At 34.7% G+C, this 27769-nt stretch overlaps 1 protein-coding gene across 2 annotated transcripts; it reads left to right on the forward strand.

Moving 5' to 3' along the window:
* The first annotated feature begins 247 nt into the window (after window positions 1-247).
* Window positions 248-9824, forward strand: LOC141401350 (protein scylla-like). Of its 2 annotated transcripts, XM_073981510.1 has the most exons (3): window positions 248-320; window positions 6090-6972; window positions 8428-9824. In XM_073981510.1, the coding sequence occupies exons 2-3, from the start codon at window positions 6900-6902 to the stop codon at window positions 8943-8945; spliced, it is 591 nt and encodes a 196-aa protein (XP_073837611.1). In that variant the 5' UTR covers window positions 248-320; window positions 6090-6899; the 3' UTR covers window positions 8946-9824. The 2 variants fall into 2 exon arrangements, with proteins under 2 accessions (XP_073837611.1, XP_073837610.1); XM_073981509.1 differs by lacking the exon at window positions 248-320 and having other exon boundaries at window positions 6007-6972.
* Window positions 9825-27769: the final 17945 nt, after the last annotated feature.

Raw genomic sequence — 27769 nt, forward strand, 5'->3', positions numbered from 1 at the left:
TTCCTTCAAATATAACTTCCATACACCTCAATCGCCGACAGCGAGAGTGCTACGAAATTTAAAAAATAGGTATCACAAATAGTTCCATTCTTCAAAAGGGTTGCAAAAATATTTCGAAAAAGTGGTATAGTTTGTTGTCTAAATCAAATAAAAATTTTGTGAAGGATGTTGATGTTACATTATTATCGCGAATAAACGTTGTTTAAACTATTACAGTAGTTTAAGCTGCTTTTTGACTTTAGCTAGCTGGGTCTATTTTTTTATGCGTGTAACAAATGTGCCTGCATACACATAAATTGCTGCAATTCTTGAATGCTCAGGTAAGCTAATTTGTAGTTTCAAAAATTTGTTATATTTTCTGTAGTTATATATGATAAATTATTAAAACGGCCGGGCCGAACTTTTCATACCCTCCACTATGAAATATACTGATCAAAAAAGAAATAACTAATTTCCTTTCAGCTACGAATGTTCTGAGCTCCTCCGCCACGGCAGGGGTTTTCCCAGGAGGAGTAGAATAATTTAATTGTAGAATATCAACTTATTTCAATTAAAAGATCCTATTAGAATTTATTCATTCAATATAGTTTTGTATCACATTCAAAATCGTTTCACTTGACATATGCCAACACTTATGATCGAACATAAAATTATATACGAATGATAAAGCAATCGTTTACTGATTTTCATGAATAGTTCGATCCGACTTAAGCGGAATAATTAGTTGCCCTCCTCTTACAAAAGAACTGAGCTCCTCCGCCACGTCAAGCCTAATTCCAGAAGAAGTGGAATTTGCTAAATGTAGAATACCATTTTATTTTACATTTAATGTTCCAATGAACATAAACCCTATTCTGTAATTTATTCTTGGTATGAATATCAATATAGCTCTTATATAGAATCATCTCCAAAATCGTCACACTTCGCACGGAAATCATTTTGGTCGAACATAAAAAACATATATATATCGCTCATTTACTCAAAGAGTGACACACTGCAAAAAAAATATCGAGAAAAACGCTTTTTAAGTTGACGATTCCCAAATTAAAAAGATTATTATTCGCAAGGGCTAGACAGATATCAGTACTAAGTTCCGGTGCAAGATTCAGCATGATTGATAGTGTTTCAGTGCTTCAAAAACTCAAAAAACTTTTTTTGTTGATTTATGCCAAACTCCTAGTAAAATAGCTATAACTCGCTGAGTTTTAGAGATCTCATTCGACACAAGATAAATTAAAAGTGGTAGAAATGGTAGAAATTGCTAACTCAGAAAACGCATTTTTTGAGTTATACTACTTTTCGAGTAAATAAGCTATATGAAAAATAAGGTATTAATTATCAATTTTTATGTCCTAGTTGGAGTTTTTCTTATATGGTCTGTTGAACGGATAAGTCCAAGGCCAAATTCCAATTCGTTTCTGAGATTATATGTATATCGTTACGATTTCGGATCCGACATCGGACGTAGCATCCGAATTTCATAGCGATTTTGTTAAGATGTCGGTACGATTGGTTTGCTGGGTCGCAACGATTTTTATGTAAGTGTATATGTATGTGTACCCAGCAAACCAATCGTACCGACATCGTAACGAAATCGGAACAAAATTCGGACGATACGTCCGATATCTGATCCGAAATCGTAACGATATCTTAACGAAAGTTGTATGAAGTGATTGACATAATTTCGGAACGAAATGTCTTAGCGACATCGGATCGATTTCGGTCCGATTTCGTAACGAAATCTGAAGAAAATCCTTAGGAAATTCGGAAAGGAAAATTCTTTCCGACATTCGTTCCCAAATCGGAACGAAATCTGTACAAAATCTGAACTACTTCCTATCCGAAAAATCGTTTAGAAATCGGAACGAAATCTGAACGATTTTGCTTCCGAAATTGTTCAGACGTGTCGGACATCAGACATTTGGTTTGCTGGGTAATTACCATAAAGTGTTAATTTATGGATAGCTTTTTTTGCTTTCGTTACTTTTTACGAAAAAACAACCCGACGAACATTGTTGATTTTACACAGCGCTGCAATGCTGCACCAACACACTATCATTTTGTGCAGCAGAAGAAAATAAAATGTGTTGCCGCTTTTCCCTCCGATAAAATTGTGGCTGTTGTCGCCATAGAGGTTGCTGTTGGTGTTGTTCTTACGATTTGTTATTTAAACGCAGAAAAACAACTACTGGTTTTTGTCGATACTATGGTGTTGTTATTTCTTTTTTTTTTTCTTATTTTTTGTCGTTGTTTACACCAACCATCCCGATTTTTTATTTCATTTTATTTTGGTTGGTGTAGTTGTTGGTTTTGCCTTTTTTCTCTGAGCTCTGCCTATTTTTTCTTCGTCGTTTTTAGTGTTCAAAATAAACACACTTATCTGTGTATACAATTAAATGGTCGAATAAACAAACGTAACGTTGAAACGGCGACAAGACCGACAATCTGACTCATGGCCATACGGACCGGCACAACGGATCGACACAGCGACGACATACGGCAAGAGTTTGTAGTGGTCGTTCCTTCCTTCAGTTTATTTGGTTAAAGAGAATGAGAGGGCGATTGCAATGTATAGTTTTTTCTTCTGATCTTTTGATATGTGCTATATAGAAAAAGAGGCAAATAAACACACAAAATCAAAACAAGTATCTCACAATAATACGAGAGATCCAAACTATGCTTGCTGTTCTCTGATAGGGTTGCCAAGTTAATAGAAAGTTTCGTGCCAATAATCCCAGACTGAATTGTTTGGCTGAAATGAATTAGGAAGCAGCTGGTGGAACACCATTAATATTGCACAATAGTGTCATCTATTGACACATCACTCACCGTCAATCTCAATGTCTTTTGGTCGTTTACTATCGGACCCTTCATTGGCAGTTGAAACCGACGTAACCAGAAACATGTCTCATCAGGCAACTGTTCGCCACAAATATTCCTATAATCGATTTGTACTCCTAAATTTGATACAATTTGTTATTTCTTTTTTTTTTCTCAACGTTTCAGAAAATATATATGTACATATGTATACATAAATATATTTTTTCATTTATTTGTAATTTAATATTTATGTTACCAATCTAACAAAATGAGATGTCACACATGCACATATTATAACTAAATATACATTATTGAGTATAAAGAGATAATTAAGAGAACATTTTTCCTTTATAACGCATTTTTAAATTATATTCATATAAAAAGTGCACTTAGGCTATGGAATAAACGTAAAATCACGTCACTGACGGTGATGATGATTATAAAATGTGGTCGGGGTAAAACTTAATTTTTTTTAATTCATAAAGTAAAACGTTACAAACACGCAACACGAACTAGAAATGAGTCGTTTGAGAGATGGTGAATCATGCGTATTTGGAGTTGATTTCGTCTAGTAGAAGAGCAAAAAACGAATTCTCTGAAAAGAAAAAATGGGTATTGGTGTTAAATGATTAAAAAAAACTAAGTGACAATCGAGAGTCTACAAAGGATCTGAATGAAAACCCGAAAAATTCAAATACATATGGCGTGATAAGAATATGGGTTTTCAATCTAAAAACGAATTATTCGGTTTACGAGTACTGTCAACCGAATGAGATTCATATTACTCGAATTGGAGCCGGAATATATTTCTATGTATACAGTATAGAAACGTTTTTAATACTAATGGATGGACCAAATGTTTCCTAACATACAATGGCAAAGCCAGGTACGGGGAATAAAGAGAGAACCACTCCCAAACATTGCAACTCGGACACAATTCCAATATCCATACCATTATACATGATAGACACAGAAAAAGAGCTTTAGTTTTTGACGGGCTAACGCAAAGAGAATTTCTACTCATCCAGCCAAGGAAAATTTCCATTGCACAATTTCCAAGCGACTATCTCCTTTGAAAAGTAGCTGAACATCGTCAGAAAATGCAACTTTGCAAAGAGATCATTGAGAAATAAAATGAAAAATGTGGCCCCAAAGCCGACCCCTGAGGCACACCACTTGCACAAACCAAATGCTTTCTTTCAGACAGATAGGAAGCTGTTAAATAACACGAACTTTTAGAAAAACCATAAAGCGAGTGGAGCCTATGCACCACTTTAATGTGTTCCACTGGATCAAATGCCTTCTCTAAGTCAAGCGACAGAAGGACACAAAACCTTGTTTGGTAATACAACAGTTGGCAGGAATAGTGTCTGTAAGACCCAGCAAAAGATATGAAGCCGCACTATATGTCATCAAGTACATGACTGCTCTGCAAATGAGGTGTAATCAGCGATTGCGACCCACACCAAATTTCTTCTTTTAACTGGAACAATCTTAGCCAAGTTTCAGGCGTCAGGAAAACAGACGTAGTCAATATATTGGTTAACACTAGTGCAAAAAATGAGATGAAAAACTATCTTCAAAAATTTAAGGAAAACCCATCCAATCCAGTTGCAGTGGACTTTACAGCAGAACATGCGCTTTCCAACTCCGAAACGTCAACACAACGAAAACTAAAACCGCTTTCATTAGCGCCAATATCACGGAAATCTCTGAACGTGTAATGATTATCAATTTTATTTCCAGGAAACTGCAAATTAAAGTCTTCCACACTTCCGTTTTAGCAGTAGGATTTATCGGAAGAAACCCCCTTAGGTTTATATAAGTACATTCCAGAGTTCTTTGCTACTTTCTTTACTTTCGAATAGGGCCGCCTGAGCTGAGAAGGGAGGTGTAGAGCTACAATGAGTTGGAAGCAAATTATGTCTAATTGACGCCCCATTCTATTACACGAGACCCTAACCTTTGCAGAAGAATCAAAACAAAAAATATTATTAGTAAAGTTACCCATTATAGCGACTTCTGAATATCTAACCAAGGGTCACCACCATCATGATCAAACCCCTCAAAATTACCATTCGGTATATACGCTACACCAACTACTCTCAACTAATACATTAGCTTCATTATCTCGAATTCAGTAATATTTACGTACATTGTTGTTTAACATAAAATTTTAAAAACAGAGGGCCGTTAAATTGGTATATAATTTTCAGCTGAATCGGACAAAAAATGCGACCTGTACGTTGCGAACAAAAAGACAGGGACGGACATGCATAAATCGACTCAGAAAGTGATTATATGTATATCCCCAAAAGGAACTATCTATTTCGTTTCCTTTTGTATGTTACATACAAATGCACAAAGACATAATACCCCTTACCACAGTGTGGTGTAGGGTATAAAAAGGCGTCAGAGAAAATTTTTTCCTTCGATATTCATACGACATTACTCGGAAATTGTTCAGAAATATTTACGAAGATTCGGAAGGTACCTCCGATTTTCATACGACATTATTAACATGAAATTTTAAAAACAGAGGGCCGTTAAATTGTTGTATAATACGGACATATGGCTCGCAAAATAGACAAAAACTCGAGATTTGCGGAACTTCGAGGCCCTAGTGGCACGTGTTAACATATTCCGATTGTGCTCCAGCTTTGGTAATCTTCGAATTTAACAAAACTAAACACTTTAGAGGGGTGCCGTCTACAAAAATCCGTCATCGATGTTTCCCCTTCGAGTTAAAACCAGCCTATAATACTACACATTTATAACACATTCAGTAAATTGATAATTATTCCCCTAAAAATAAATACAATATCTTCTTATTACCCACATGCATCACCGAAATTTTCAATTACAGGTCGTAACGTAGTTTATGGTCTACGGTGTAGGCATATTACATTCGTCAAAAATCATGTTAGATTTCCTGTGTTAAATTTTTTGCTGGGAAAACCTAAGCAGTGAAAGAATCCCCTTTAAGATTGAATACAATAATTATTTGCCTTTTACACCAACTGAAATTATGCTATTAAGTAATTAAACTATTAAGTAGATATTGTCGAAATTTGATTATTAATTAATTAACCAGCCGAAGCTCATCCCCGATTTTTGGACATTGTTGATATTTAACAACCCTATGCAGTAGGAACTTTACAATAAATTTTGTTTTTGTTTTGCTTTTCTTCTTGTTTCTGTGTTGCTGCTACACCGAACGCACGCACGCGAATACATATGGGCTCTAAATTTCTCTATACTCGCACCAGAGTCAGCACTGACGCTCTTCTGCCACTCGGTCGTTTTGTCGCGTACGCCGCAAATGTACGCACACACTCACACAGCCATCTGATGTTGTTTTTGTTTGCTGCTCAACGAGTATAAAAGTCTCAGCACACAGCTGTTTGCCAGTTAGTTGCTTTGAAACACTGCTGATATTCATAGTGATACGGAAAAAAATTCTAAGATAAGAAATTGTCTGACTACTCTCCATACATACAATCGAAAGTAGACCCATTTTACGTAGTGTTTCCTAAAACTGATTGATATGAGAAAGAATAAACTTTTCTATAGAATTGTTTTGATTTTGAACTAGAGTGAAATCACAGAATATCAGAGAGCGTGTCCGTTATATTAAATGAAAAACAACTCAAAGTTCAACTAGCCGCTAGACCCTAATCAAAAAATAGATACTATTTTTTTGTGCAAAACAAAAATATAATAAATTATAGCAATAAAAAATTAAATGAATAAAGTGGCCATTAATTAATTGTATCTAATACAAATTCGTATGCATGTTAATAGAGCAAAAATAATATAGAAACAATCAACATATTGTTGTGTATTTCTAAAATGTTTAAAGTATAAATTTAAAATAATAACAAATAACAAAAAAACCCTAATCAAAGCTAAGCTTTGTGTGATAACTACGCGTGCGCGTATCTGTGATTATTGTAAACAAATTTCGGTATAAGATCGTTGTCCCGGGTGGTGCGACGTGACCGTCTCAACGTTACATCATTTTCAACTTTACAAATTTTAATATAAGTAATCATCAGAATCAACAACATCAACAAAATATGGAAGTGCTAACAGTGCAGAATCAGTTTGCCGATCAGCATTACAGTGATTTTACAGCAACCAGAATACGAAGTAAGTTTAATAATCTCAACCGTAGTAATCGGCAAATGTTTATTTAGTTTTATATCCTTCGTTTGAATTTTGTTTGTTTATATAGTCGTTGTTTCGATCATTTATTTTGTTTCTTATTTAGACATTATACGTGATGATTTTGAAGCACGTGTTATCAGTATTTACGATTCTTTATTTCAAATAAAGACCTTGACATATATTTTTGTTGTTATAGAAATATATTCGTTAAGTATTTGAATGTATCCCGCTACTAGTGTCAGATATATGAGTTTAAAAATATGTGTACTTGCACAGATATAAAAATCTATTTTTTTAAATTTAAATATGAAAAGTTCTAAGAGTTTTTATAAAAGTGTATCTGACTAATCCCGTGCTGTAAGATTCCGAATAAAAATATTGTTGAAAATGATCTTAATTAACAATTCTTTTATCTAAAGAATTTTGTGAAAATTTTGGTTTCCCAAATATAATTTGAATTAGAAGTTAGATTTGAGCCATACCCCAGGCTTTAAATGCAAACATATAGGAATGCAATAAATACATTTGATATAACTTATATATTGGAAAAGCGGTTTGAACGGAAATTCTTTAAAAGTATTCTAGTTGTATACACAAATATGAATGGACCGCACCCTTCCAGCAAGGTGAGAATAAGTTAGCCGCTGGAGGAAATTTGGGACATGTATTTTAATAAAAATATAAATTCATAAAATTAATGTTACCTAAAATGTTTTTCTATTAAAATATTTTTCTATTAAATCATAAATTTTAGTGGCGATGTTAAAAAAAGTTGATTTATATTTTTGTTATTTTGAATCTTATTTCTAAAGTCTAAAACAAAGAATAGTCCAAAACAACTTCACACTTCAATTAGTAGTGACAATTGCATAAATTAAATATTTTATGATTTTGTTTATGTATTCTATGAATGTTTCAAGTTTTGTTTTTCATTGTTATAAAATACAAGTGTGGGAGTAAAAACACTAATATTATTTGATCAATAAATCAGGCTTTCATTATTAAAATAATATGTATAGCTTTTAAAGAAATTTACTATTTTAACAAATAAAACACATTTTTTTATGAACAGACAAACCTTCAAAAACAAAACTCAATAACCATAACAAAAATATAATTAATATTTGCATAGGTAGGCCATTTAAATGAAATAATTCCAGTCAAGCAGATTTGAATATACATATGTGCATAATTTTTATTAGAAATATAATACAAATTATATATATTCAAATCTCCCATCATTGTTTAAAGTTTCAATTTCGTAACTGTTTATTTTGTTCCAAACTAATTTTACTTAACTGTGGCTAGCCCATATTTTTTCTGTCTTTAAAATTGCCTGGAAGCACAACAATCAGTTTAAATTAACATTTACAGCTCAATTAGTCGAATTTCCTCTTTACTTAATTGTTTTTTTTTTTCTACTCTGTGTATTTTTAGATTGGTCAAGATCTTTAAGCAATAACGCACAGGAACAACAGCAACATCATCATCATCATCATCCACATCATGAAACGCTACAAGGTGAGGAGGAGCAATTTGACTGTGATACCATCGATGCGGCCGCAGTGAATGAACTTTCACAACGCCTACTCACCGAATTACGCGCCGCCAAGACGCGTAACCTCACCTGCACCGAAGTCTCATTACCCACTGATCTCACCCAACGCATTGCCAGCGATATAGTGCGAGTATCGGAACGTGAACCATGTGGTATACGTGGTTGCACCGTTTTCGTTGAATACGAAGAGGAGGCCAACACTCTCAAACGCATAGCAAAACTAAAATTGGACCCGGAAATGGTTTCCACATTTGAAGTGTATTTAACCTTGCGTCAAGACAAAAGAGGCTGGACCGCTTTATTGCCGCAATTTATTAAGGGTCTGTCACGTACAATCACAATAAGTCCCGATTATAGCATTGTTAAGCGTAAACTGTATTCTCATGATAGCAATTGAGACTGTAAGCCTGTCTTCAGCATTAGTGATGTAAGCCGAGAGAGAGAGAATGAGTGAGATTGAGAAGAAGAGGCAATATATGATCAGAAGATCTTAATGACATACATTGCCACTGAAAATTAGCTTCTATATTGGAAGCGACAAGTATTGTAAACACAATGCGAGGAGCATTGATTCTGCAAATCGCTTAGATGGCAAAGCTCATTAAATGAGTGCCCAGTACATTATGCAAATACATACATACGTAATTTTATTGTTTTTAAGCGTGAAACAAACAAAACAAATATAAAGTATTTTGATTCATCACCCCACCTATACTCACCACTGTTGTAATAGTAGAAACATAAATTCTAAAATAATGTATATTTTATGTTTATGATTTTCTATTTATTTAAGGAAGAAAACAAAACCGAAAAAAAAGAAAGGAAAAAAACATGTTTTCTCAAAATTTTGTGTACGTGCTCATTGACCGACAGCATATACATATACTAGACAAAAAACATGACTGTCGGACCGCCAACATATGGACGGAACAACGAACCAACTCATGGCCTGACGTAATGTCAGCCACACAAAAACTATTTTCGAGGTGATTTCTGTTCTTTAATTGCCACAGTTTTGTGGGGCATGCCCAATTGTACAATCACACATAAACACAAACATATACCTGCTAACTCATGTGCATACCCGGCAAACGAAAACCCATAAGTTTCCCTAATCACTTCCCTCCACCCCACGCCTACAAATAATATGGCCTCTAACGAGAACATTGTGAGCATTAAAGCAACAGCAACAACAAATTTAGTTTTTTTACATACAAAAATTTTCAACAACAGCCCAAGAAAAATATGATCTAAAACAAATTAAGAAAACGAAAAAGGGAATGAAGAAAAACTCATGAAAATTGTGATACTGATTAGGTTTTTTAGTAGTTAAGCACTAATAAACTCAAAATAAACAAATTAAGATATAAACAACATTAATAAATAATATCGACAATAGATAATATGAAGGAAAGCCAATCATAAAAAGAAATATATACATAACACTGCATTGCTGGCAAAATTGCAGAAAACAAATAATAATTTGTATTTTTTTCAAACTCTCATCATCACATCCACAAAACGCCACATCAAAAACAAAAAAATCTTTGTTATTAATTATTGATCTATATAAAAAAACTGTTCGCCAAATTGATTTATCTAAAAATTTCCAACATTAATTGGAATTCTTATTGTTCTCATTATTCTTAAATAAAAACAATGAATGTTAGTTAGGTTTTTTTTGCAATCCATCAATTGGTATTTGTTAGTGAGTGTGTAGTTTCTATAAAGTCTAATTTTAATTATTTAATTTCCAAATCTTATGAAAAATAATAAAATTAAACATTAATGTATAACGTATTAGCTTTAAGTGTTTTTTAATTAATTTATAAAAACAAAACAAAAAATATGTAGAAGCAAAAATAAAAAACTATGCGATTTTGTAGAGCAAAAATCTGCAGAATATGTTTGAAAAAATATGTTACGTTGTTTTATTTATTTCGTAAACACTTAACGAGATTGGGAGGAATCGCACAGGCAGGGTGTTTGTTTTAAAATTATATCGATTGGAATAAAATTCAGATGAACTAAATAAAATGTTCATCAACATCCCAGCAACAAATGCTGATTTGTCATTTTATTCAGGGACCCGTGGACCTTCTGACTCTGTTTTTGGCGTCGGAAATTTTGAATTCCGTTGTGTTGCTTGTAAAGAAGTCTAAGGTAGTTTTAATGCTTTTGGTCCAGACAGTGTCGATCCGAAGTTTATTCGAATAATTCTCCCGCGATATTACACACTTTTTTAATGCTATTCTCACTACCAGCATCTATCCTAAACTTTGGAAACATGCCAAAATTATAAAAGCCCCAAAATCTAATATAGAGTAGCGACCTATAGCCATATTGTGTTATATGTCTAAAGTATTTGAAAAATTATACATAAACAAATGTCTAAGTTTCTTCAACGTGAATCGTTGCTGAGCGATATGCAATCAGGTTTCAGAGCTAGGCATAGTTGTATCACAGCATTAATTAACGTTTCAGAGTCAATCAGGAGCGACATTGATGACAACCAGGCAACTTTTCTTGTGATTCTCGATCACTTTAAAGCCTTTCATACCATTGGTCATCGGAACATGGTTTTTAAACTCAGAAGATTCTTCAATTTTACTAATTCGGCCAGTAATCTTAAAATGGCATATCTTACTCATAGAACCCAATCAGTGTACTTGGGAAATATAAAATCCCGACCGTTGCCAGTAGATAAAATAGCAACACAAGGGTCTATTATAGGTCAACTACTTTTCTCTATGTACGCAAATGATCTGTCTCTTCTATTATCCTACAGCGGTATACATATTACGCAGATGACGTACAAATTTACTTGAGCAGTCCGCTGAGTAATATATCCCAGGTCATAAACAAACTTTATGAAGACCTCTTGCGTGTTTGTATATGAGCCAAAGCTAACGGTTCATACCTTAATCCGTGTAAATAAAAGTGCTTAATTATACATAAAACAAGTAAAAAAAAAGCATCAGTCGGCTTTGCCGACAGATATACATGTACACTCAGCCTGTGTGGTTTAAAATACATTTTTTTCCAAAAAAGTCTTATGTATGGGGTTTTCAAAATTTTGGGCGTATGATTCGACAAAAATATGGATTGGATTAAAGTTCAAACGTTTGCGGGGGATATCGATAGATAGAGGTTTTGTACCATACTAGCCTACGAAAAACATAATATCGCTGTAAACAGGGTCACTAGGAAACCCCCGGTAAAAAATATCCAAAGGATTCTCGAACGGACCCTTACCAAACGAAAGTGTTGAACATTTGTGTGGTTGGTACCCCAATGATTGGACCGATAGGGCCCAAATTTGAACATGAACTATGTTTGGACAAAATATTTCGATATCCAAAGTTTAGACCAAATCGGTTGCTCTGTTTGTGAGATATTGCGAATATTTTCGAATTTCATCTAATATTCGAAGAAATATTACGATATCCAAAGTGTGGACGAATGCAGTATTCGGTTCGAGCCACTACATATGGTGCCATAGGGGTTTTTACACCTTTTGGACTGTTTTCTCAAGAAGTATGGACTTGCCACAGAAAAAATTTTACTGTCTTAATTGAGGCAGCGAATGCAAGTTGCTTCAACAAAAATCAAAGTGATTCAAGAGCAGGTGTTAAAGTCAATTTATCCCAAATTTTGTGTGGGAGGTACCCGAACGAGTGGACAAATATAGTCCATATTCCAACCTGATCTATACCTGGTAGATATATTAGGATGTGCTGATGGACCAAATCGGTCACTCCCATTAAGGATTATCGGTAGATCTGTTCGAGAGTTATAGTGCGTTCCAACCACTACACACTGTGTCATAGCGGTTTTTTGCACCTTTCAGGTTATTTTCTCAGGAAGTATGGACTTGCCCCTGATGAAACTTGTACCGTCGTATGTGAGGCAGTAAATACAAGTTACTACAAAAAAATCAAAGCGATTCGAGAGCAGGTCCTAAACTGAACTTTTCCGAAATTTTGTGTGGGGGGTACCCGAAGGAGAGGACCGATTGAGTCCATTTTGATTTCAACGCTGCGTACTAACATTTGTGGCAGACTGTATATGAAATTTTATGGCCATCGGTTATCGTCAACCCGCGGCACCCGAGCGATCTTTGTTTCCGAAGTACTTGGTATGGGGCCAAAGGTGCATTTTTACGAAAATTTTCTAAAGGCCACAATTATGGTCCAATCGATGAAAAAACTTGACCAGTTCAATGTTGTGGCTAAAAAACAAATTATAAAAAAAGGTGAAAATCGGATCGTATTCTGATATAGCTCCAATATGCATATTTGGCAGATTTTTTATCGTATAGCTACAGTCGAGTTTCTCTATAACGTATCACGTGGGGATCGACGTGTTACTACGTTATTGAGAAAATTCGTTATAGAGAGACAATTTTGAGTGATAATTTCCATTTGACAACTTCGTTATAGAGAAGTACGACTGTATGTCAATATCCGATTCGATTTGCACTAATTATTGTAGAATTCGAAATGAACTCATTATTACAGTGTTTTATTTGACTTGATGTCCGTTTAGTTAAAATCTGGTAACTCATTTTTAACACAGTTGCAGTTGACCAATCGAACTAAAACTTTGCACACTTTTCAGATTTGGATGGCAATACATGAATATGGAATCAAAACTTATTTTGGTCCATTTTTACAGTGTTTTATTTGACTTGTTACATTGTTTCATTTATCTTGCTTTTCAAATCTGGTAACTTATTTTTTAACACAGTTGCAGTTGACCAATCTAACTAATGCTTGGTTTACACTTGCGAAATCCACTTGATTTCAACTGTCAATTCAATTGCTTAAACGTCAAATGAAATCCAATGGTTTTCAGGTGAGTTTTAATTTAATAACTGAAACTTTGCAATATGTGAAACCAAAACAATATGGGTCAATTTTTTTAGCCCCCATATAGCGGTACAACCCAATTTAAAGTATTTTAAGGATTCTATCTTCATTTTTAGGCCAAATTAGATGTAATTTGGCATTTTGGGTTTCCAATGGTACAGAAACTTCCTCACCAAAAATGAATTGGTTGAAACTTGGCATTTGGAGTTCCCAATGGCACAGAAACTTCCCCACAACAATTTTGGACCTAAGTTCAGGTTTTGGTATAGCCTTTATATAACGGTACCAGACGATTTCAGGCCCGAAAATTTAAATTTTCGGCCAGAATTGGCTATAATTTTGTTATGAAGTTCTCAGTGGTCAAAACATTTAATAACTAAAAAGTTAAAAATTAAAACTAATTAAAAAATTAAGTTACAGTGTTTTATTTATAAATGTACTTAAAACTAGAAAATAATTGTTCATATCTCCACAATTTTCGAAGGAGAACTTTTTAAACTACTTTGAATCCTAAATGTCCAATGACATCCGAATACCTTAAATCGGGTAGCACCGTTTTAGTAAAATCGGTCTGAAAACGTAGCTAAAAACGTCAAATAACTGAAATCGGACGGCATCGTTATATGGGGCTATAACAAAACATGGACCCAAGTCAACAATTCTTGGTAGGTAATTTTTTTGACCACTAATAACCCTAAATGCCAATTTATAGCTAATTCGTTCAGAAAATGTGGTTAAAAACATCAAAATAACCAAAATCGGGCAGTACCGTTATAAGGGGGCTATACTAAAATCTGGACCTATGTCCACGATTTTTTATTAGTATATAAGTTTTGTTACCGCTAGTAAAATGAAAATAAGTCTAAAACGTCAAAATACTTCAGATCCGACATAGGAACCCTAAATGCCAAATTATAGCAAATTTGATCGGAAAATGTGGCTAAAAATGTGAAAATACCACAAATGGGACTGTACAGTTATAATTACAATTTTTAGTACAAAAGTTATAACTAATTATAGTAAATACCTACAAACATCAAACTACCTGAAATCGGGTGATGCGGTTATATGGGGGCCACTCCTAAATATTGACATACATGTATGTCGGAAATTTTTGGTGGAGAAGTTTTTTCACCTTTTTGAACTTTAAATGCAAAATTGTTACTAATTCCGTCTGAAAATGTAGGTAACAACCGATCATCAAAATACCTCAAATGGGGTTTTACCGTTTTATAGGGGCTATTCCAAAACACAAACACACAAAATGGAAATAAAGATCGAATAGGGGGAACGGGTAAAGGTTAACCGATCATGATAAATTTTTGTAAAAATCGTTTTTTAGTCACAAGAATTAACGTGTATATATTTTTCAGCGATTGGGCCATAAATGTGGCCTTTAGAGCATTGCCGTGAAAATTAATCTTTGGCCCAATACAAATTACTATGGAAACAAAGATCGCTCGGTGGCACGGGTAAACGTTAACCGATCACCATAAAATGCAATTGTGAAATGACTGGTTTTGGGGATCGAAACGGCAAAATGGGTTTAAATAAATATTTTTCGGCTGATACTGTTGTATAAGACTATTTTATGCATTAATTAGCGCTGGGCCAGTATATTTATGGATTTTAAGGATTTTTTAAAAAATAACGGAAAAAATACTTACCACGGGAATGACTAAATTTCAGGAACATGCACAAAAAACACTAAACGCTTCAATCTACATTGACTACATTTTTCACTTCTGTTGATTATCCCTAAATCTAACGGGAATTGTCATGTCATTAACATATTACATATGAACAAAAAACCGGTTAAAGGCATTTTTTCTCAATAAACACATTGGCCCACGGGAATGACAAAAAAACATGGGACACGACTAAAATGTCTCAAAATCATAATTTAAAAAACAAATAAAATTATATTTATGAAATAAAAATAGACATTGTTCATTTTTCTTGAATAAGTCGATGTGCTTCATTTATATAAAATATTTTGAAATGTTAATGAATATCTCTGCTTTTTGAGCACAAAACGATTGGGGACACGCCATGGAAATGAGTATTTCCACCTTGCGACCAATTTTTTTCATATAAATATGTAGAATATTTCTTTGTTTTAGAACCTCGTTAAAGGACATTTTGTTTTACTTATTCCGTTCCTAAGAATTTAAATTGTTTTCAATATTTTTAACCCTAAATGCGTCAGGACACAGAAACCAGTCTTTTCACAATATGTATTCACCCACATAAGGTTTTTGGATCAAATGGAACAAAGTGGACATTTCAAAAAATCTTTTTCACTTGCACAAATCATTGGTTATTAAACTCGACTCTAACGAGAAATTAATTAAAATTAATATTAACAAGTAAAACGGTATCAGTCGGCATTGCCGACAGAGTTATACCCTCAGCTGTGTATATTGAAACAATTTTTCCCAAAAACGTATGTATTTAGGAGTTTTTAAAAATTGTGGGCGTTTGAACCGACAAAAACGTTTATTAGGATTAAAAATCAAAAGTTTTGCGGAGAAGATACTAAAAGGAATGGATCTACACTGACCATTATGGAAGTGGATCTCCAGCCACTACATATGGTGCCATAGGGGTTTTCCACCCTTCGGGATGTTTGCTCAAGAAATATGGACTTGTCCCTGAAAAACTTTTACCATCGTAATTGAGGCAGCGAATGCCAGTTGCTTCAACAAAAATCAAAGTGATTCGATAGCAGGTCTTAAAGTGAACTTATCCGAAATTTTGTGTGGGAGATACCGGATGGAGTGGACAAATATAGTCCATATTTGAACCTGATCTATATCTAGTAAATATATTAGGATGTGTAAAGTATGGACCAATTCGGCCACTCCCTTCAAGAGTTACCGTACGAACAAATTTTCCGAACATTTTTGAACTTTTGTGGGGGAGGTACCTAAAGTAGTGGACCGATATGGCTTATCTTCGAACTTAAACTATGTTTGGACAAAATATTACTAAGGCCAGATTTTGGACTGAATCGGCAGATCCGTTCGAGAGTTATCTTGCGCTCCAACCACCTCACACGGTGTCATAGGGGATTTTTGCAACTTTCAGGCTATTTTCTCAGGAAGTATGGACTTGCCCCTGATGAAACTTGTACCGTCGTATGTAGGGCAGCGAATAAAATATGCTAAAAAAAATCAAAGCGATTCGAGAGATGGTCCTAAACTGAACTTTTCCGAAATTTTGTGTGGGAGGTACCCGATGGAGTGGACCGATTGAGTCCATATTGAAACCTTATTTAAGCCTGGTACACATTTTACGATGCGCAAAGTATGGACCAAATCGGTTAATACCTTCAAGAGTTATCGTGCGCACAAATGTTCCGAACATTTTCGAACTTTTGTGGGGGAGGTGCCGGAAGGAGTGGTCCGATATAGCCCATCTTCGAACTTAAACTAAGTTTGGGCAAAATATTACGAAAGCCAAAATTTGCCGGTGTGAAAGTGTATATGGCGAAAAACAAAAATTTTTTACAATCGATGAATCCGAGTTTTACCCTTTCAGAATTCGCGAACTGTTAATATATTCTATATAGTATGATATACATTCTTTAAACTGAAGTATTTTGGAAGGAATCCCATAAGGTCGACCATTAAAATTAATTTACGTGGAAGCTGTGTTGCCATCAATGTAGAAAAATAGGTAAACATGGGTTGAAGCCAACAAGTTTTTTTATGCTCCCTTCCGATTTAAGGCTTAACCTTACATTTTATAGACATATGCCCAAAGAAAGACTCAAATAATACTTCATGGGCAATATGATACTAGTGTATCATTTTTCGATATATCCACTGCATCCACCTAAAATTGATGCTGACATTTTGAAGCCGGAATTTCGGGGTTTTTTGAATTGTTTTAATAATTCGGACGCGCAACAAGATAATATTCAAAACTCACATTAGGATTATAAAACTCGTGATTCTACGTCGTTTAATGCATATCTCATGAGTGTGCTCCTTACAGCATCCTAGTAATTGGAGTCTAAAGGCCAATATTTGATTTTTTTTAAAAAACCTATTTTTTTTTTTCTCTTTTGTTGTTGCTATAATATGCAATTTACGTACCCAATCTCTATAAATATGGTATCATATTTTTCTACGCATTGTCTAGATTCCGCATATATTCTTTCATTTATTTTTTGAGGGTTTGTACGGATTCTGGGACAGGATAATTTGGATTTAATTCAAAATTTTTTTATTATTTGTTGACTTTCCGCGAAAATAATAATAAATTTAATAACTATTTAAACATCTACGAATAGATATGGACTGCTGTTAACGATTTATGCATACATTTTCTCATAACAACAAAAAAGATATTTTTAAATATTTTTTCTTTATATGAGAATAAAAACCGCTATAACTTTTGCGCGCATTGGCCAATTTCGTGAACGCGAGCAGATTTGAAACCGGATTTTTTTCCTTTACCTCTGTACCAAAAATCGTAGATGTGCTCGTAAAAAAAATTTTTAATTTTTTTCAAATGGAATTGTAAAGGAATTTTGTTATTCGCCATATACCCTCGTTAGCATAAATGCTGAGGGTATAAAAATGATCTTCGCCCTAATGGGCAAAATTTTAGTTGGTGCCGGCAGGCTTGTTTGGAGGTTTTGGGTCATTATAGACCATATTTGAACCTGATCTACGTCTGTTAGAAATTTTACGATATGCAAAGTATGGACCAAACGTGTTACTGTCATCGAGAGTTACCGCGCATACCATTTTAGCCCAAAAATTTTGAACTTTTGTAGGGAAGTACGCGAAGAAGTGGATCAATATTACACATATTCGAACTTACGAAGGCTAACTTTTCGGACGAATCGGCTGATTAGTTGAGAGTTGCCGTGCGCTCCAGCCACTACACTTTGTTTTCGGTCCTTTTTCTCAACCAGTATGTAGCAGCGAATACAAGTTGCTACAACAAAAATCAAAAGGTTCGAGGAGAGGTCTTAAACTGTACTTCTCCGAAATTTTGTTCGGGATGTACCCTAAGGAGTGGACCGATGAGTCCATATTGGAACCTCATCTGTGTGTGGGGGAAATTTCATGATGTGCAGAGTATGGAACAAATTGGTTACAAGAGTTTTCATGCGCACAATTTTTCCGAAAATTGTTTTACTTTTGTTGGGGAGGTACCTGAGGGAGTAGACCGTTATACATAGCTCATCCTCGAATTCAAACTAAGTTTGGACAAACTATTACGAAAACCAAGTTTTGAACCAAATCGTTTAATCCGTTCGACAGTTTTCGTGCGCTCAAGCCAGCCAGACAGACGGACGGGCATTGTCAAATCGGCTCCAAATTGTCTGAAACGAATTTCGTCTACACATACTTGGGGTCTAAGACCACTATTTTGATGAGTCACATTTTGCTCGTTAGCACAAATGCTGAGGGTATAAAAAGGAAGCTAAAAACGTCAAAATATATGAAATCGAACGGTACCGATATATGGTGGTTATACCAAAACGAAGACCCGTACAGCTCATTTTCAAATTTGACCTGCCTGCTGACAAAAGACTCATCTTTTCAAAATTCGGTCTAACAGAACTTCTCACTCGCTCTGTGAAGAAAACTAATAAAATGTTTTAAGCGAGTTGTTTATTATAATATCGATTTATTTAAAGTAAAATATGCTACAATTTATATATGTAAGTCAAATAAATCCAGATAGAGCTATTGTTATGAACCCGAAAGCTTACATAAACATATTCTTTGTTATTATATTCTGTGCGGCAACTTGGCAATAATTCAACAACAACATGAATCTAGACAATTCCCTCAAACGCATTGTATAATCATATATTTTATTCAGATACTGACTGTAGGAGGCCATACTCATAAAAGGACACCACAGATGAATGCCTATACAAGCAAATCAAAGGAAACACGTGCATAAAGTCAATTGACACAACATTTCTATGACATCGCTTGCTTGTTTGCTTTTATTCCTATTTAATACAGAGAACATAGCCTCGTTATTGTGTTCTGTTTTCATCTTTATTCATTATGGAAAATACGAATGCTATCACCAACCAACCAACAATCAACACACGCCAGGAATATAATCAAAAATTGAATAATTTTGATGTTACACTCAAGTCGGCATATAGAATTGTTTCTTCTTTTGACATTCTATTGTTTGATATAGCCATACAACAGGATGAGGAGAAAATACCCAGTTGTTCAATAAAAAGCAATTGTCTACTTTGACATAGGCATGTAACTAGTTACTCATTGATCCTAGTTTTTTTACACCCAAAAATGGCACACAAAATAGCCTATAGCCTGCTTTTGCCACTGGAAATGGGCTTCCCTGCCTGCCTATCAGGTCAATTAACTAATTACAGGTAATGCGGCATGTAATATATTGACTATTTTATAGACTACCGATGGATAGTGTAATCGACAATGTTTCTCTCTTGTAATCTCTTGTCAACATTATTTCTTTTTTTAACAAAATAAAAAAAAATATTCTGTCATTTTGTTTAGTCATAATTAAAAAAATTATTCATGCGTTTGTTGTGAAAAAATTAAAAGAACGTGGTATGAGCTATATCATAGAAGGAATGATTAATTTAAGAAGAATATTTATAATATATATGTGGTAAGTATTGACACATATCTTGACACAATTCATTATCGCGCCATTTCATTAAACTTCTATACATTTTATTCCAGGAAAATTTGAATGATCTGAAGGTCCCACGAGAAAAACATTTCGAGACCAAATAAACATAAGTCGCTGTATCAAGTAGTCATACACTGGTTGCAGTATCAAGCATCAAGATATATATGTATACAAGATTATATTGTCCTTTGTAAAATACTTGCACTCCATGTAATAAAATAAATGACTTCAAGTTACTAGTATTTTTGGCTATCATTTCTGAGTACCGCATTGACTGGTTACTGGTAATGCAATGAAGAGACGATTGCCTCTCACACGACTATCGAATTGGGTGGTTACTGGTAATGCAGTGAGGGGACAATAGACCCCTTCCTATGACATCCCCATGTTAAATTCACCAGTCTATAGCATTGCGAGTAGATTGGGTGGTAACTAGTTGTGTTTACCAGTAGCCAGCAAAATTGCTAGTTATTCCCTAGTTACCCGAACAACTGGGTAGTAGAAAGGCAAAATGTAAATACGTACATACATGTAGGTATGTATGTATGAGATATGAGGTCTGTTTTGGCAGTATTGACAGACTGTCATTCAGTTGTCTGTTGTAAGGGGAGATCCATAATTTTTTGGTATTATTTAAACATTTTTATACCATTTACCATAAGATAGAAGATAGAGGGTATATTTATATTTGTTATTCTGTTTATAATATGTGGATATAACGATGTCCGTCCGTCTGTATGTTGAAATCAAAATATAGGTCACAATATAAGATAAGCTTCTTTACTCCAAGGATGTTTGATATGGAAAATGGGTTATATCGGTCCACGTTTTGATATAGCTCCCATAGAGTGGTTCCTCCAGATTTTAACTATGTTTTTCTGTTTGTAACAATCGAACTAAACACCCATTTCAGTTGGAAAATGTTGCTAAAACCTTCTTAATTCTGGAAATCGGGAGATACCTGTACATGGGCACTATATCAAAACGTGGATCTACGTCGAATATATTTGATACGGAGGTTTTGTGTGTACTTAGAACCCGAAATACCAATGTACAATTTGAAGAATAACTTCAAAATAAGTAAACTATCGGGACTATACCAAAACGTAGACCTATGGACCCCATAGTTGAAAATAATTGTATATACTCCCTGAAGACCCTAAATACCGAAATACAGCAAAATTTAAAGTGAAATGTGGTCAACATACCAAAAATACCTTATATGCGGAGGTACCGTTACGAGGACGATATGCTTTAACGGTGAGCTATATTCATCATACTCAGTGTAATCATACTTATACATATAAGTAACATCTTTTCCAAATTATAGCCGCTTACCTCAATTAGTTTGGGAGTTATTTATTTTTTACGCTATATTTGAATTTCGCCCACAGTGCAACGTACTGAAAAAAAATCAAATAAGCCGAGAGGAGCTCTTTTTTCGAACGTTCCCACACCTCACTTTCCCACCCCTGCCGACCGAGGGGGCGACCTCCCCTTTCGTGGGGATCGCGTACACACCATGATCCGCATCATGGTGGCGTATACGAAGGAAATTCGAAAACCAGCTACAGAATCTACTTCATCGGCCAGTTATATATTGAACCATACAAATTACTAGTTATTTAAAGATAAAATTATATTAGATTTTATAACTTCCAAACTCATGCAGAATTCCACATTATAGTACGTGGAATTAAAATCAAAAAATAAAAAATTAAGTGGTTCACCCATCGAATAATTGATTCGGTGAAAATCTATATATAAGAATTGATAATATCTACTACACCTAAAAGGAGCATTTATTCTAATAGACGGTATTAAGAAATCAGACGGCACACTACCATTCAATACTTTTAAAACTAACATAGTATTAAACATAATACGTCTACTTTTTAATGTAGGCAATCGAATTAACTTTGGGTGCCAACGTGGTGCAATGGTATGCACACCCGCCTTGCACGCTGAAGGTCGTGGGTTCGATTCCCCGGCCAGTCAAACATCAAAATTTTAAACATTGGCAAAATACCCCTCAGTAATGTTGGCGACATTTCCTGAGTATTTCAGCCATGTAAAACTTCTCTACAAGTGGTGTCTTAGGACACGCCGTTCGGACTCGGCGATAAACTGTAGGTCACATATCACTGAATAATATAAATCGGGGTGCACTCATTGATATAGGAGAGGTCTCCCTTGTCCCGTATAGGATGTTTGTGGAACAATTATTATATTATAATCGAATTAACTTTAGCCTGCTAGAGTATGAAGGCAATTCAAAATTACTACTCCAATGTAAACCCCTCAATGCAAAAAGCAGAAATTGCTTTTGCACTGATTCGATTTTATCGGAATAGATTGCATATTGCGGATCCCATACGAAAAAACCATATTCAAATACAGGTCTAACAAGGGATGTGAATAATTGCTTTGTTATATATGGATCAGAAAACTGTTTGGCCGATCTTTTTATAAATCCTAAGACTCCATAGGCTTTATTTACCACAGAAATTACATGATTATTAAAGTTTAATTTTGGATCCATCAAAAGGCCAAGATCAACAAATAATTCTACAGATGATAAAACAAAGTTATTTATATTGAATTGCCTTATCAAAGAAGATGATCTAGAAAAACACATATGTTTACATTTATTCAAATTTAAATCCATACAATTAATTTTACACCATTGAAAAAGGTTATTTAAATCAGTTTGAAGTAAATCAACTTGCTTCACAGAATTGTGAGTAATGAACAACTTAACATCATCAGCGTACATTAGCAAATTGGAGTGCGTTATTGAACTTGGCAAATCGTTTATAACCAAAAGAAAGAGAACCGGTCCAAGGTGACTTCCCTGTGGAACACCCGACGGAACAACAATCGACTTTGATAAACACCCATCAAACAGTTCAAGGCGGGTGTGCATACCATTGCACCACGGTGGCAAAATATTATGATACCCACAATTTGGTTCGGATCGGTTGATCCGTTCGAGAGTTATCGTGCACACCAGCCAGCCAGATGGACAGACAGACAGACGGACGGGCATGGCTAAATCGACAGCAAATTATGTGAAACAAATTTCATCCAAACATACTTGGGGTCTGAAACCGTTATTTCGATAAGGCACATTTTTGGTCGTATGAAAGTGTAGCCTAAAGGCTGGGGGTATAAAAATAGTAATTATTTGGATCCCACTATTAAATAGGACTTAAAATTTTTGTAATTAATTGTAGTTTAACACAAAAAAAATTCAAGAAAATCGAAGAGTACAATCATTGATTAAAATTGATTTTAAATATTGAATCGCAAAAATTGCATCTATTTTTTATTAGATGGCTGAGAAAACAACAACAAAACATATTTTTTTCTATTTTGGTATAGCCCGATATTACCTGTCCGAATTAGCAAATATTAGGTATTTGGGTTCCCAATGCTCAAAAAATTCTCCCCATCAAATTGTGAAAATTAATTATTCCATATACGTTCACAATACGAGTATTTCATGGGGGAGGATATAAAAAGTTCGGCCCGGCCGAACTTAACGCTTTTTTTTACTTATGAAGTATGGACTTGCCTACGAAAAACATGATATCACTGTAAACAGGACCACAAGGAGTAGAAACGGTATAAATTTCCAAAGGATCTTCGAAAAGATCCTAAATTGCACTTAAACAAAAAGGTTTAACTTTTGTGGGGGAGGTACCCCAAGAAGAAAACCGATATGGAATATTTTCGAAGTTAAATTAAATTTGGATAAAATATTGGAAGATCCAAAGTTTGGATCAAATCTAAGTTTTTGCAAAAAGAATCAAAGCGATTCGGGAGCACCCGAAGGAGTGGATCGATATGAACCATCATCCAACTTAAACTGAATTTGGACAAAATATTAGGAATGCCAAATTCTTGACCTAATTCGAGAGTTATCGTGCGGTGCAGATAGACAGACAGACGGACTCCCAATTGTCTGAAACGGATTCGTCCAAACATTCTTGGGGTCTAAAACCATTATTTCGATGAGGCACATTTTGCCCGTATGAAAGTGTATTCACAGAACTGTTGAGAGGAATTTATGTTCAATTCCATCAACATTTTGACTTTGCTACGGCTACTGGTATTGAAAATGCGATTTTCTTTTTTTAGCTAAACGCACTACACACCGGACCAGTGGTCCGGGACCACACTCACGAACATTAGGTGTTATGTAAACACTTATGTACGTGTATATCAGCGATGTGTCGTAAATTTTGCTAACAACAAATATATTTGCCGAAGACGAGCATCACATCTCTTAGTTTTGAAGACGGGCACACACACACACTCTGAGCCACCATAACTGATTACTTGGTAATGAGAAAAAATAACTAGTTTTGGCTTGAACAATTTTATAGAAATAACTATAAATAAATATTAAAGAAATAAGCCCTACCAGTAGGCTTGTGTGCAGAAAGTAACTTGTTTACATTAGAGGTGGGCGCGTGTCGTGCCGTGAGTAGTGCGTGTTCGTGCCTTCTCGAAAATCGCCGTGTTTGTGCGTGTTGTACCGGAATACATTTTTGGCCATGCGTGATCGTGCTTTTTTCAAGGCACGATTTTGCACGACACGACGAAACACGATCTGCACTATGTGCCACGATCGTTCTAAATTTTTGGGCACCCTTTAGAAGTCGAGCAAGAAACCACACTAAACACAAAAATCGAAAAAGAATATAAAACCGACCAAAAAATTCACCAACTGTAGTTTTCCTAAAATTATTTGCTTCGTTTTTGTAGTCTGGTACTTTTTGCCGTTTTGTTATGGAGAGGCCAGAACAAAAAGATGATGTTTGTTTGACATTTTTTTTTGTTCATGAGAGAGAAGCAAATACAAAAACAACTCAGTGGGTTAACGCAATATACTGTCTTTGAAAATCAGTTGTTTATCTTGCTAAATTTGATATTGAAGACAAGTTATGAAATTCTGTATTTGTAACCGACAATGGTTCCAACTTAGTTATGGATGACGTTGTTGAAAAGCATCCTCTTCCCGAATTGGGAAAACTGATTGACTGCTCAAAAAAGCTTGCAAGTCATTTTAAAGACTCGGAGCTAAACAACAAATTGTCTAAAACGTTAAAACAAGATATAAGAACACGTTGGAATTCAACATACATATATTATGCTTGAGAGCATATACCAAGTCCAGAATGAGATTAAGAGTATTTTTCTTATTTTTTTGCCGTTTATCTGCAAAACTTTTGAAAGTTTGCTCAATTGATACCATTGACTCTCAATTCTTGAAAGATTTGAATGCTAAAATTAAAGATTTGAAAGCAATGATTGTTTACATTGCTTAAACGCTTTGTATCAGCAATGGCACATCCTATACGTATGTTTTTATTTTCGCCATTTAAGGAGATGATTTTTTTATTAGAAGAAAATTAGCCAGGGAAATTTTGGCTATACCCGTCAGCTCAGCAACTAGCGAGAGATTTTTTTCCACATCTGGAAATAATGTTTTTCAATAAGAATATGTAAATATAAGTTTATAAGTAATTCTGCAATATGTATATTTTAGAAGTATATATGCATATTTTTTGAACAAATAATTGTACAACTATATGAATATCTCTTTTTTTGTAATTTCGTACGTGAGTGTGCGTGTTCGTGCCTTCTTGAAAAACGCCGTGTTTGTGCGTGAATGTGCATAAAAAATTTGTTCCGTGTTCGTGCATGTTCGTGCATAATTTTTTAGGCACGCGTCCATCGCTAGTTTACATTACTCTGTAATTAGTTATTCGGCTCATATCTGCGTATTTTTTGTTGCTCTTGTCTGATTTAAATAGAGGACGAACAGTGAATTTCTTCTGTAAAAATATCCGGCATCCCCCAAAAATATTTACATAGATAAGTCCATATGTATGAGCAATTGTGTGTATGTGTTAATGTATCCTAGAACCTAGGTGACAATGAATAGCTTTGTCGGGACTTTGTTGTTATTATTTTCAATTTGGTTTTGTTTTTGTTTGTACATAGTTTTTTTCGCTTTCAACAGTTATTGCCTTACAACATGAAGATGTTGTTTGTTTTGACCGTCATCGTTATTGTTTCTTTTGATAACGAACGTTACTCTGCCGCTGTTGCTACTCTGCTCTCGTGTACCTCGACTTTATGTATAGTTATTGTTGCTTTTTCCGAAACTCTAGTCTAAAGAAATTTTTTTGAAAACAACATGTCTGTTGTCTTCTTCCGTTGAAAAGATTTCATTTGAATATATTCGTGATAAACAACGCTGAAAGCGTTAATTTAACAACAGCAATAACAACGACCAAAAGTATTAGCACAAACTGGCAGGGAGGGTTGTATGTTTGGGCCATACTGTATGTACGAAACAAACGTCGGTTGGTCCCTTTGTGAGGGTCTTCATTCTCATTTATTCTATTTTATGTTTCGAGGAAGAGTACATACTATGTATGTACATTCGTATGCATTATTTACTCATTTATGTACATAGACACACGAAAAATATTTTTGGATACAATTTTATATGGTTATCGAACATGGCTGCACTATTAACGTATTGAAATAATCATTTGAGAGCCTATATGATATATACAGTATGCAAAGTTCATATTTGTACACCCCTCAATAATGAATAAAATCGTTATTAAATCCGTATTTTGTATGCAAATATGAAACTGTTGATGGAAGTTACTATACGAAGAAAGATTTAAAAATAACAAAACAAATTTTGAATTTATTCCGTCATTTAGGTATAGATGGCACCTGTGTTGGTGGCAAAGTTCGTAATCGTACACCTAGAAGCACTATATATTTGTTTTATTTAAGGATTTTTCAAGAAAAATATCACTAATTTTTGTTCTTTTCATTTTTTGGAAGCCTATGCTTTAGAAAAATGTAAAAATAACGATATTTATACCCTCAGCCTTTAGGCTAAAGAGGGTATTTACACTTTGATACGACCAAAAATGTGCCTCATCGAAATAATGGTTTTAGACCCCAAGTATGTTTGTACGATATCCGTTTCAGACAATTTTGAGTAGATCTAGCAATGTCCGTCCGTCTGTCTGTCTGTCTGTCTGTCCGTCTGGCTGGCTGGTGCGCACGATAACTCTCGAACGGATCAATCAATTCGGTTCAAATTTTGGGTATCGAAATATTTTGTCCAGATTCGATTTAAGTTCGAAGATGGGCCATATAGGTCCACTCCTTCAGGTACCTCCCCCACAAATGTTCAAAAATTTTCGCAAAACTTGTGCACACGATAACTCTTGTAGGGAATAACCGATTTGGTCCATACTTTGCACATCGTGTAATTTCTACCAAACTTAGATGAGGTTCCAATATGGACTCAATCGGTCCACTCCTTCGGGTACCTCCCACACAAAATTTCGGAAAAGTTCAGTTTAGGACCTGGTCTCGAATCGCTTTGATTTTTCATTACGCAAGTTGTATTCGCCGTCCTCTATACGACGCTACAAGTTTCATTAGGGGCAAGTCCATACTTCCTGAGAAAATAGCCTGAAAGTTAAAAAAAACCCTATGACACCGTGTGTAGTGGTTGGAGCGCAAGATAACTCTCGAACGGATCTGCCGATTCGGTCTAAAATTTGGCTTTCGTAATATTTTGTCCAAACTTAGTTCAAGTTCAAAGATGGATTATATCGGCCCACTCCTTCCGGTA

Source organism: Musca autumnalis, unplaced genomic scaffold (genome assembly GCF_047663935.1).
Source record: "Musca autumnalis isolate F117 unplaced genomic scaffold, ASM4766393v1 scaffold_4, whole genome shotgun sequence".
Taxonomy (NCBI): domain Eukaryota; kingdom Metazoa; phylum Arthropoda; class Insecta; order Diptera; family Muscidae; genus Musca; species Musca autumnalis.

What these genes read in the sequence shown, in the direction of transcription:
- LOC141401350 (XM_073981510.1), top strand. Translation starts at nt 6,900, where the DNA reads ATGGAAGTGCTAACAGTGCAGAATCAGTTTGCCGATCAGCATTACAGT. An exon ending in TACAGCAACCAGAATACGAA is followed by an intron (nt 6,973 to 8,427) that starts GTAAGTTTAATA and finishes GTGTATTTTTAG; the next exon opens with ATTGGTCAAGATCTTTAAGC.